At 45.8% G+C, this 12,454-nt stretch overlaps 1 protein-coding gene across 1 annotated transcript; it reads right to left on the reverse strand.

Annotated features, from left to right (window-relative positions):
* Nucleotides 1-965: 965 nt before the first annotated feature.
* LOC146179764 (uncharacterized) lies at nt 966-3,918 on the reverse strand. The gene is made up of 3 exons (XM_084580273.1): nt 3,911-3,918; nt 3,442-3,566; nt 966-2,577 (listed from the first exon to the last, which is right to left on the reverse strand). Exons 1-3 carry the CDS (start codon nt 3,916-3,918, stop codon nt 1,856-1,858), a joined length of 855 nt encoding a protein of 284 aa, XP_084436399.1. The 3' UTR covers nt 966-1,855.
* Nucleotides 3,919-12,454: the final 8,536 nt, after the last annotated feature.

Genomic DNA, 12,454 nt, shown 5'->3' on the forward strand with positions numbered 1-12,454 from the left:
ATGATGTTTGATGGAATCGAAGGCTTTGCGAAAATCTAGAAATATTCCAACGGTGTACAGCTTATCCTCAATATTTTTAATTATTTTATTTTTTATTTGTACGAGAGCCATTTCAGTTGATCTTCCTTTCTGGAACCCGTACTGCTTTGTTGATATGATGTTTTTTGCAACAAAAAAGTTGTTGAGGCGTTTGTGTATGACACGTTCAATCACTTTCGAAAAAAAGAGGCAAAACTGAAATCGGCCTATAGTTGTTCAGGTCCTGTATTTTCCTCCCTTGTGAATGACGACGACACGAGCTATCTTCATTTTCTCAGGAAAGATTCCCGAAGCGAGTATGCGGTTGCAGATGTAAGCGAGTGGTTTTGAGATTAAGTGGGCAGTTTCTTTTATAGGTGCGGCTTTAATGTCGTCGTGGCCAGCTGCCGATCGGTTATCGAGCGAGTTTATTATAAGGTTTATCTCATCCTCAGAAGTGGGCGTTAAAAATGCACTTTCAAGCAGCGCCTGCCCTATATATCTCTCCAGACTGCTGTGAGGCAATGAAAGAGATGAAAAGTTTCCAGCACCTGCGTTAGCTAGATGATCATTGATAAGGTTAACTAAGTTTTGCTCCGAATAAGTGGCTCCATTTATAACTAATTCAAATGGTATACCAGAAACGTGCGTGGCGTTTAGTTCATTGAATTGTTTCCATGTTTTTCGGGGGTTATCTGCGCACTTTTCGAACTTATGTTGATAGAATCTACACTTGGCTTTCTTTAAGTCAGAGCTAAGTTTGTTTCTGAACCGCTTGAATTCTTGCAGCTTTGCAATATCACGCGTCCGCAGAAACTGTTCGAACAGCTTATTCTTGTGTTTTATACGCTTAAAAAGGTCATTCGTAATCCATTCTTTCCTTGCTTTCTTGTGCCGAACAATTGTTGTGAGGGGGAATGCAGCACCGTAACAAATTTGTAATTCGGACATAAAAATATCGTAGGATACAGATGGATCGGGTTCCTTATATACGTTCGCCCAGTTCAAGTTATCAACAAGTGAATGAAAGGTCTTTTTTCCGCCGTCATTGATGATACGGATAGTATTATTTGTGCATTGTGTACGTGTGGCGATCGGTAATGCTACAAAAATTGGTAGATGATCGCTCAGTCCTGAACAAAGTACACCGGAGCAACTAGCAGACTTAGAAAAATCTGTGAAACATAAGTCGATCAGAGTACTTGTATTCGATGTGACTCTCGTAGGCTGTTCAATGACGTTCTCACAACCATTTTGAAGCATAATTTCAAGAAGTTGAACTTTAGCAGGGTTATTAGAGTTAAGATCGATATTAAAGTCCCCTATGATCACTACATGCCTCTTCCAGGAATTGACAAAATCCATGAGTGATTCAATGTAGTTTAAAAAAATTGACAGCGTGCCCTGGGGCGGTCGGTAGACGCATACGATGGCAATGTTTTTGCACATGATGGCAACAGTTTCAAGGTCGTCACACATGCAGGTAAAGTCGTCTATGGTATCATAGTGAAAACAGTCGCGGATAAATAGGGACACACCTCCACCCCGTTTTTGCACACGATAAACAGAAACGTGACTGTACCCGGAAAAATTCGTAACATCAGTGACACTTGAGAACCATGTTTCTGAAAAAGCCAAGAAATCAAAGGAACACTGTAGTTGTGAGAGGTATGTACTAACGTCATCTTGTTTGTTCCTCAGACTGTGTATTTAAATGAAAAAAAAGAAAGCCCCTTTTCACGAAAACACTTGTTACTTTTCACCAGATCATTGAACGAAGTAGTCGTGTGGTACGCCATCTTGATTTCCTGAAATCGAAATAGCCGTCGTCACTAACCTAAAGAATTTTGCTCAGGTCATTTTCGGTTGCAATCCTGATAGCACTTGCTTTTGCTTGTTTTCTTACAAACACTTTACCCTCAGAAGTCCACACGAATTTGTAGTCATATTCCTTTGCCCTTATCTTCGCCAGCCACAGCAATCGCCTGTTCATTGCTGTCAAGTTTTCATAGAAGCTGATGTTGGTCAACTTTTCTTGCGCGCACTTGCGTGCTTCAAACCATTTGCGCCTGAGGGCTCGGTTGGAAAACCTTACAATCACCACAGGCCTTCTGTCCTTTTTGGGGGGCAAACGATGCACATGTTCAACGCTGCTATCGGATAAATCAGGGAGCTCCAATTTTCGGGCAATCTTGTTAATTTCAGCCATGAGGTCTTCATTTTCACTCAGCTCAAGCCCATGGATTTCAATGTTCTGGTGGCGGCTATACTGTTCGAGTTCATTTAATTCTTGTTTTAGTGTTTGGACAGTACTTTCACCGCTTCCACTCTCAACAGCCTCCACTCGACGCCGCAAGTCGCCTATTTCTTTGTCCTGTCGTTGTAGGTTCACTTTTATGTCATCATAAGTGTCAGACAGAAGCTGTACTGACCTCTCGATGTTCAACACAGTTTCCTGCATGTTCATTAGCTTGTCTAATTTGGTCTCCAGTACGAGCATGCCAGACAATTTTCTGTTTATTTCCGCTAGTTCTGCTTGGAAATTTTCCAAGACATTAGCTTAATCGGTCTGTCCATCTGCTTGCTTGCAAGCTGGGCATTTCAGCGCTTTTCTAGTGGTTTCTTTCATCATCCTAAACGATCGTTCGGTCACGCCGCTGCATTTTCCAATGTGGAAATTACAAGTGCAGTCGACGCACGTCATGAACGTGTCACCATCGGCAAAATTTGCGTTGCAAGAGGAGCATGCGTCCTTCATGGTAAACAAGAGCAGAAACCAGCATTCAATAGGCAATAACAGAAAAATGCAAAACAGCTAGATCAGCAGCAGGGGCGGTCGCGAAAAAAGGATGTGCTTAATAAATTGTCTATTACCAACCTGCAAGAATTCGATGACAGGTTTAAGCAGAGAACGTGGAACTGCGCCACCGCCACTGCTGCTGCATCGCTGAATGAAGACGGGGGTCGCTTGTCGCCGCTTTTATAGGAAGGTCCCGGCGCTTGGGTCCCCACGTGACGGCCAGAGTTGATATCAGCAGTGCGCTGATATGATGAACCAGGTTTTAGACGGCACCGTGCGAAAATTTCTGCAAGAATTCGATGACAGGTTTAAGCAGAGAACGTGGAACTGCGCCACCGCCACTGCTGCTGCATCGCTGAATGAAGACGGGGGTCGCTTGTCGCCGCTTTTATAGGAAGGTCCCGGCGCTTGGGTCCCCACGTGACGGCCAGAGTTGATATCAGCAGTGCGCTGATATGATGAACCAGGTTGTAGACGGCACCGTGCGAAAATTTCTGCAAGAATTCGATGACAGGTTTAAGCAGAGAACGTGGAACTGCGCCACCGCCACTGCTGCTGCATCGCTGAATCGGACATAAAAATGGCTGAATCGGACAGGAGGTTTAACATCCTGCCATAGATACCTACATCTGCTAGGTCACGCAGGATGCGGCACCTCCTGGCTTTGTCATAGGCCTTCTCTATGTCGAAGAAAACGGCTAGACAATGCTGCTCGTGGATAAATGCCTCTCGGACCACATTTTCAAGCCTAAGAGTATGGTTAATGTAGTTGCGTTTAGCATCTTGTCATAATAGAGCCGTGCCGATTATAAGTTGAGCGTGGCCATGTGGCAACCGTTCGGTTATTCGACGACTGCCAAACACTTTGTTGCTGCCAGCGTCGCCAAGTGCGCGTTTATTTGTTGGCCTAAGTCCACCCAATACATTGTGACTTGTAGACAAAAATTCGCTGCTTTCCTCAGTTATGAACTGCCATCATCATTGCGTCACTGTAGGTGAATACACCGTACGTATTGTATCCGGGGCTCGCTTTTTTATTGTGGTGCATCTACACCACCGATAAAAGCTAAGTTGATTAAGAACGTAACTTACGTTGCCATTGCAAAGACCGCGGTGCAGTGCTTTAATCCATTTCTAAGCTCGCAAAGACCGCAGTGCTGTGCTTTAATGCGTTCCTAAGTACGTCCACTTTAAGAACGATGTCATTTGATCGTGGTCGGAGAAGTTAGAGCAACATCGCGTCGCATCGCATTTTCACTTTACAAATGTTGAAACCATAGTGAGAACATAGCAAAATTGTACTTGCCAAAATGCACAATATTAAACTCAAAAAATCAGCAACGGAAAATGCTGTGTGCTGTGCACGTACCGCGAGCGATATCGAATGCATTGCGCCTGAACGCGGCGCACAACAGCAATCCGCGCCACATTTTTGCGCGTTCGTCAGGGTGAGACCTTTATTGTGAGTTAAACCCACACTAAAATACTACGCTCCCTAGTGCTAAGCGTTCTGCAATATGAAGCAAAACATTGTTAACTGTTTGTTCAGGTCGACCGAGTACCCTAATTGGACTACTTTCCGGCAAAAGTTTCCCGTCACTGACTGCACACCTATAGCAGAGCAAGGGTCCAACTGGTCCCAGTCACTTATGTCAAACTTTCGCACATATGAAACTCCGATCCAGCTCACAGAGGCGGTAATGGACGTAGATAACCACCTCCTTTACCGCTGGGAAGCTCTCCGGAGCCTTACACACCGCAAGCGTCGCCAAAAACACAACAGCAAACACAAAGAACGTAATGTCGGTATCACCCACTGAGCCGCCGATTACGCGGCCTAGCTCCCGGACCTCGAACTGGATGGATCGTTGCAATACAGCGGGCCGATAAATGTCTAGACGTAATGCAAGGAGGCTCTTCCGAGCTCTCATCAATCCAGCGGAGACCCGCACTGAAACTCAAAAACGTTTACACCCAGCAGTACACTCCTTTAAAAGGGTCTTGATAGCTGGAATTTGAGCTAAGCTGATTATTGCATTTCATTCGATACACGGTAAATTATAAATCGTCGAAATTTCAGCTCATTTGGTGCTGTAGATAGTTCTAAAATAAATTTTTATTAATAATACCGAAAGCAGCTTTCTGGTCTGGCAACCGTTGGCCACTGACGTCACAACGATATCACCCCCATGTTGTCTGCTATTGGTGGCGTTGGCTGCACTCTTGCATGCATGCCGCGGATGGTGGTCACTGAGACCTTTTTTTTTTCTTCTGTAAAAATAGTTTATTCGCCTATTCCCTTTATTTTTAGGAAGCCTTCACTATAATATGTGGCCTTAGTAATCCTCGGACATGTTTTGGGCTTCGTCTAGAGATTGTCGAGGAGACCAAAATGAATGGGCTCATGCTGTATTTTAAGCATACAATCAGGAGCATATATTATTCTTATGCTACAAGTGTTAGCCTGTTTTAGCAAGAAGCGCTTCCGCATATAAAAATGCACATGTCTAACGTTTCCTTCCACCGTCTACGTGCGCCGCCAAAGGTGGGAGGGGTTAGCTTTATGTTCCTGAATAATGAGCTATTGCCGTCACTTTTTCGGTCCAGGAAAACCCAATCAAGCATACGTTAACGTGAAAGCATACCTTGCGAAACAGAGGAACAGACAAAACTTATGAGCAAAGCGGTATACCCTCTACTTGCTCTTATATGTGCGTAATAGTCAAATGTAATTATTTTCGGCTGGCAAACCATGTCTGCAAAAATTATGTTAAGGCTGACCACGTCCAGCGCACGAAAGCGTGCACCGCCGCTGCCTCAGTTGCGTCATCGCAAAACCCAACGCGATTCGAATGCGCTTCAGTGCCCGCTCCGAACAAAAGCCTCTCATCCACCGCCGTCTGCGTCTCGCCTCACCCGCAGCCGCGCGCGCGACTGCGACCGACTCCCGAGCCTAACGTACCTTGCGTTTTTCTAGCGCTTGTCCAGCAAATGACTGATGACCGCTTCAACATAAATATGCACCATTTACTATTTAGTGTGTGAGGCCTAAACTCCCGCAGAAATGCGCCGATTCGCGGATATCAACTGCATCCCCGACATGTTTGTTTGCATAGCTTTTGAAATGAGAGGGTGTATGATGTTCGTTCGCGCTATAAAACACTAGCTGAGCTGGGAATACTAAAACCATACACTTCTTTTCGCACCAGTTACACCTCTATTGATCACAAATTACAATGGCACTGCAAGAAGCGCCGTGGATGTATACGTCCCCTGCCTTGCGCCGGATACCCAATCGGCGCCGACAGCTACCGCGCTCAATGTGCACGTGCTTTGTGACGTAAACAGTCGTCGATGTGGGGTCACTACTGTCAGAACTACATTCAATGGAAACATGTAATCGCTAAAGCTTGTGAATGCAGAAATGCGTAAACGTCTAAATTGCAGACACGAGCCCCCTCTACTCGCGCTAGGAATACTCGTCGCTTAACAGGCCAGCCGTTTGGCGCCGACTAACATTTCTGGCCAAGGTAATTACTGATGAGAAGGTGGTGCAAATAAAGTGCAACTGCTTGCTTTGCTTTTTCTAGCATGGTTAAGCTACAAACAAGCGTAGCTGTTCAGACTGTAACTCATCGGGTGTCAAGTTCTCGCTGGGCCTCCCATAAGACCAAAACAGATCGGGCAACCGTCCGCTAACCAGGTCCGACGACGTCACGGGGCCGAAAACCTCACACTACGGTCATAGGCGGCCGTAGGTCGTGCTGGCGTCGTCGCCGGTGTAATGCCATACTGCGACAGATGAGTGCATCGATAAGCTAAGGAGCCTAACGACCTAGCCGTGCAGCCCACTGACTGTTACCGTGCCTTACGCTGAAGGAAGATGCCTTACTCTATATCGCTTTTGTGCGGTTACTTATGCGTAAGGGACGATCACTGTGTCAATCGTCCAAAAAAAATGAGACGAGTCCTTGATGTTGCAGCCTGCACTGCATGCGACGCTCCACCGCGTATCCTCTGTGAAGTCACATGAGCATTTTAAAATGGCGGTCGGTCTCTGTGAAAGGAGCTTCCAGATTCCGATTTTTATCGCGTGTTTTTGTAATATGCACCACACGCTAGGCACAAGCTTTCGAGTAGAATCGCATACCTGTATATTATTCATAGAAGTATAAACGGCAATAAATCGAACGGCCCTGTCATCGCCCTTTTAATGACAACACTATGTAGCTGGCACAGTCATTCCAGGACCGCTACTTGTGCACAGCCCAAGATCCCCAAGGATCGGGCTACTCCGACGCAGGCAAGGAGAACTTGGAGCTGGACAAGCCTTTCCAGCATCACGATCTTCAGTCCAGACCAGCCAAACTGAAAAGAGGCACCACGTCGTGTCGGAACAAGGTCGTTGTCAAGCTTTTGGCGAACCAGCCTGACACGATGTACTAATGCCTACTCGAATACATTAACTCAATCTGGACCGGGGAATCCCCCTTACCCATCGATTGCAAAACAGCACTTGCAACTTTCATCCCAAATACCAGCAAACCAATCGACACGGATAAACTCCGCCCCATCTCTCTCACCTCCTGTGCGGGCAAACTAATGGAGACTATGGTGCGCGATCGGCTATTCGAGTATCTTGAACACAGGCACACTTTTGCGAACATCATGTTAGGATTTCGCCCACAGAGATCAGCACAGTATGTCCTTCTCCAACTTAACAGAGAAATTCTCAACCCATTCGAACGCCCCCACAATGACCGGGTTGTACTCGCCCTAGACTAAAAAAAGGCGCTTTTAAAAACGTCACACACGAAGTCATACTAAACCATCTACGTGAAACACACTATGGCAGCAATACTTTCAATTATATAAGACAATTCCTTACAAACCGACAATCCTACATCAAAATACAAGACAAGGAGAACGGAACAATTATGCTTGGCACGCGGAGCACACGTAAGGGCGCAGTTCTCTCCCCGCTGCTTTTTAACATTGCCATGATGCGTCTGCCGGCCCAGCTGGCTGAGGTCGAAGGCGTGCAGCACGCGCTCTACGCCAAGGACATCATTCTATGGGCAACGCAGGGCAGTGTGCGTGACATTGAAACCTGCCTACAAACAGCGGCAATCATAGCGGACCGCTATGTCCGGCGCGGTGGTCATAAACATATTTACGTAAAGAGCGGACACTTTCATAGGGCCCTGCGGCCGAGCAGCGCCAGCGCCCCGAGCTACTGGTCAGGCCGCTAATTTTGTCCTTAAAGATTTTCGGCACATTATTTGCTCTGTTTCGGTTTCGGTAGGAATGCTTACAATTCTGACTTACCTTTAGCTTTTAAAATATTCGACTACCTCGTCTAGGGTTGCGCGCAAATGCTTTAACGATGCCATGTATACGGAAGTATTTAAGTGGCGGATCGCAACTTCTTTACTGGAAATACCGGCAAGGTTCTCGCAGAACTTAAGCGTGGCTGACTTCGTTCATGAAGGTTAGAATAATGCGATCAGAGCGGTTCTTATTGTAATTTCTTGCCGTTATTGAGCCGCTTTTCTCAGTGGCACACAAGGAGGCAGTGGTTCCATACAAAAAAGTTTATTTTCTTGCTAACATATTGAATGGCACAGAAAGTATACTGGATCACACACTTTATGAAATGCATCATATTTTAAAGGGCAACGAGATTGAAGGTATGGTGAAGCACGCGGAACAGTGTCTCGATGACAAAATTTCTCATACCGGATGTGTGTTTTTGCTCTACAACATCACCCGTGAGAACAACAGAAAAGGAGTTGTGAACAGGTAGATACACGTAAGTAGGATTAAATGCAGGCACAGCCCAAGCGGAATATCTATAAATCAGCCTTGATCAGTAAGCTGCTGAGAACTTTAAACACACCACACTGAATACATAATAGTAACCCAATGCTATGCTTGTACTCATGATCGCAGACAAAATTGCCCTCTGCCCGTATGACAAATATATTACAGCGAGCCCACTTCTAGCGACTAATACCAGTAGATGTCATCAAAATGTATGCCACGAACAGGCAGCAGCGCTTTTTAGACTCCAACGAGAATGTTTTAGCCATGACAAGGAATTCGGCTTGTAAAAATAGTGCTTACGAAGCGGCAAAGGCCTATGCATTGTGCAAATACAGCAAAGTAGACACCATTCACAAAACGATCCCAAAAGCGCAACACACAGTTCTTGTACCGCCAAACAAAAGTTTGTTTTTAAATACATCTCAGGCACCGAAAAATTCTCGGTCTTAAAGCTGTCTTAGAAAATTACGCAATCGATGGAATGCACATGTTCTTAGAAAAACAACCCCAAAACATACAGTAACTGCACACTAAGAGTGCGTCACGGCTTCTATTCTATGTGACACGTGCAAAATACGTTCACGCTGCGCAACAAACAACTTGCTAAACGCGTTCTTGGCTCAAGAAACAACAAAATTATTTATGCAGACAAAAGGAAACAAGTTACCGGCCAAACGAGGTGACGCATTGAAAAGCACGGTGAGGTTGGCGTACCCGGCGTCACATGACCGGCGCAGCATCAACGTTTATATGGAAAGAGCAAATAAAGCAAACGCTTTGATGCAAGCCGGTGTACGTTTGATAAGTTATCTACCTTAGAGATGGAGTGGAAGCGAACATCGCTGCGCCGCCTCACGGGTGGTCAGACCCTTACTTGCTCTGCCACGAAATGGCTCGAGTGTCCGCTCTTTACGTAGGTACCGTCTGTTGCAGACGTTTGCAGCCGAACGCGCCGGGCGGAGGAGCAGTATCGCTCCCGAGAGGCGGCGCTGCGCCCGCCCGCGCTGCCTGGGGCCCGATCCTCGATATTCGCCTTCCCCTGGCGGCACCATATTGTCTTTCTGATTGGCTCAGAAAAGAGTCACGTGCTTCAAACTTGTGGCGCGAAACCATCAGTTGAGGCAAGCACTTTTAGCGGTTACGTCAAAATGACGTAGCCGTGAAAATTGATTTCAACCGGAGCTATCCTTGTTGCCTGGATGACAAATACGAATGATTTGGGAGTGGAAGCAAAGTTACTGATGGTGGTTTGGAGAACACTTACGCTCGATTAACCAATGTGATGAAAATAATGGCATACTGGGAAGGAGCGGATGCTCAAATTTGATTGGCTGGAGCTATGTCACGTGAAACACGTGATACGCAAGCATATTAAGATTACGTCAAATTGACGCGTCATGACGTAACTGACGTGCCGCCATTACCGAAAATGCTGACGTTTGGCCGCCATAATTTCGCCGAGTGGCGAGGTACCCGAATTATGCTAATGAGACTATGGCGACAGGCAAGCTGATTTATGCAGCCGTTAGCCTACCGTAGTTTCTTAGCTTGTTATTAAAAGTAAAAGGATAACTTTATATACACCTTGTATCGCTTTTTAAACGGAATAAAAAGGCAAATTATGAGCGCGTATGAAATAAAGGACGTTTGAGACAATCTCTAATGGGGGCAGAAGCGTGCGGCCGCGTGACGGCGCTAACTGCTTTCTTATTTCAAACCCTTTCTTCCCATTGTAAGAAATTATTGGTCTGCGCGGTTATAATAACCCAGCAATGGCGGCGGCCTTGGAGGGAGGTACGCTTACATAGAGGAAGGAAAGAACTTGTACGCTTACGAGTGGTCTTCGTGCCGTTCGTCGTCTGCAAGTAGTGATCGAGGATTTGCTGCAGCACAGCAATGCTGTCAAATTGTCTTGAAAGATAGCTCGTCAGTACAGTCAGATCTGAGGAGTGTAGTGTGGCGGCTTTGCAAGCTCCGAGGCGAGAATTGCCCTGCGCTCGGAGTGTTGAACAGTTGAGCTACTGGTGTTTCGGGTGGAATCGGCAGTGGTGAACGCCTCTGATGTAGGATGGCACGAAATGTATTCGTTCGGCCGAGCAACGAGCTCCTGGAATGTGTCGGGCTTCTCGATTGGTGTCGACCAGCAAGGCAACGCAGTCAATCTGCTGGAAATGCTGCAGCACGTCGAGCATCACAGAGGTAAGCGCAATAGGAAAACCTGCAAAGGTGACTGTTCATACAGCGTCATTCGCATTCAAGTTGTACACAGGCGGGAAATGACTGAAGATTAAAGGAATACTTACAGGACGCATGCAGCGAATCCGATATTTTTAATCATCATTTTGCGTTGCTTTTAGCTACCTATTTCTACGACGCATTATAATTTTCTTCAACTTCTCTACACTGCACGAACTTAAAAAAGAAAAAAACCCTGAGTGTGCTCGTAGTTGTCAAGATTTCTTGGCTAATGGTTTCGACGACCGAGAAAGGAAAAACATGTGAAATCGCCTGATATAAGTCGTTCCTTTAGTTGCAAAATAGAAAAAGTTAACCTTCGCACTACAATTTCCGCCACCAACCCGTCTTTACCTGTTACGGAAATGGTTCACTTAGGTATAGGTTTTGCACTGACCATTTCTTGTATCCATAGATTACACTTTACCCCAGCATAGCTTGCAGCTTTGATGATTTTGAATGTTCCTGTACCATGCGTGTTTGATATTTTATTTGCATATAATTTAGGCACTAAACATTTGCAGGTCATCGTGTGGACCTTGTGCAGCCGTTGCAGCACTTCCGATCTGAGTCATCATGTGGTGAGAAGTCCTGGGGCCACATTCAACATCATTAACCTCTCTGCTAGGCTTGTATAATCTGGGAGGCTACGCCTTGTCCCTGGACGGCCACATCAGATGTGAAGTGCTATGCAGATGGACAGCTCTTTTTGAAGATCGTTACAGCTTTTAGTGTGTGCAGATCACATGACATTGACGCCACCTGCAAATGGTAATCGCAGCAGGAACATCAACAAGTACAAGGAAGAGGACATGCAACATTTATATTAACTTGGACAGGAACAACTTGATCACCTGCACTTGAGATTTTGCCTCGTTGTCATGATTTTGATATATGCCACAAGTGATCAATGCGCACATTCTTACTGCTTCATGTTCGATAGCATACTGCTGAAAAGCCGTCCAAGTCTTGATTTTTTTTGTGGTTTTGGGATATAACCATCTCTTTGGTGTACATTTTGTTGATAGTATGTGCAAGAACCAAGTTCAGCTTTGGGGTGGCGCAGTGGTTACGGCGCTTGACTACTGTTCCCAAAAACGCGGGCGGCGGCTGCTTTTCGATGGAGGCGAAAAGCAAGGCGCCCGTGTGCTGTGCGATGTCAGTGCACGTTAAAGAACCCCAGGTGGTCGAAATTTCCGGAGCCCTCGACTACGGCGTCTCTCATAACCTGAGTCGCTTTGGGACGTTAAACCCCACAAACCAAACCAAACCTTTCTTTGGTGCTATAATTTTTTGTCTACCATCTGTAGACATACTGAGTGTATTCTACAAGTGCTGTGGCCCTGGCTGAGAGCTGTCATTCTTTGTTGTATACTTTGCTTTTTTGTGTTCTGCTTAAACTCAGTGTGCATTTTATTAAGTGCTTCATGTCAATGAAACGCAGGAAGGTACAAAAACGTTCTTCTACCTCCAGAAGTGCCATTCTGAGTAGGACGTGCGTGCACATATAGTTCACAATTCACTTTGGTGTTTGTGGCAAGCAAGCAGTCTGCGACGTACTACTTCAGTGAGAAT

The sequence above is a fragment of the Amblyomma maculatum genome, chromosome 9, assembly GCF_055883805.1.
Source record: "Amblyomma maculatum isolate TAMU_Amacu chromosome 9, ASM5588380v1, whole genome shotgun sequence".
NCBI classification, from domain to species: Eukaryota; Metazoa; Arthropoda; class Arachnida; order Ixodida; family Ixodidae; genus Amblyomma; species Amblyomma maculatum.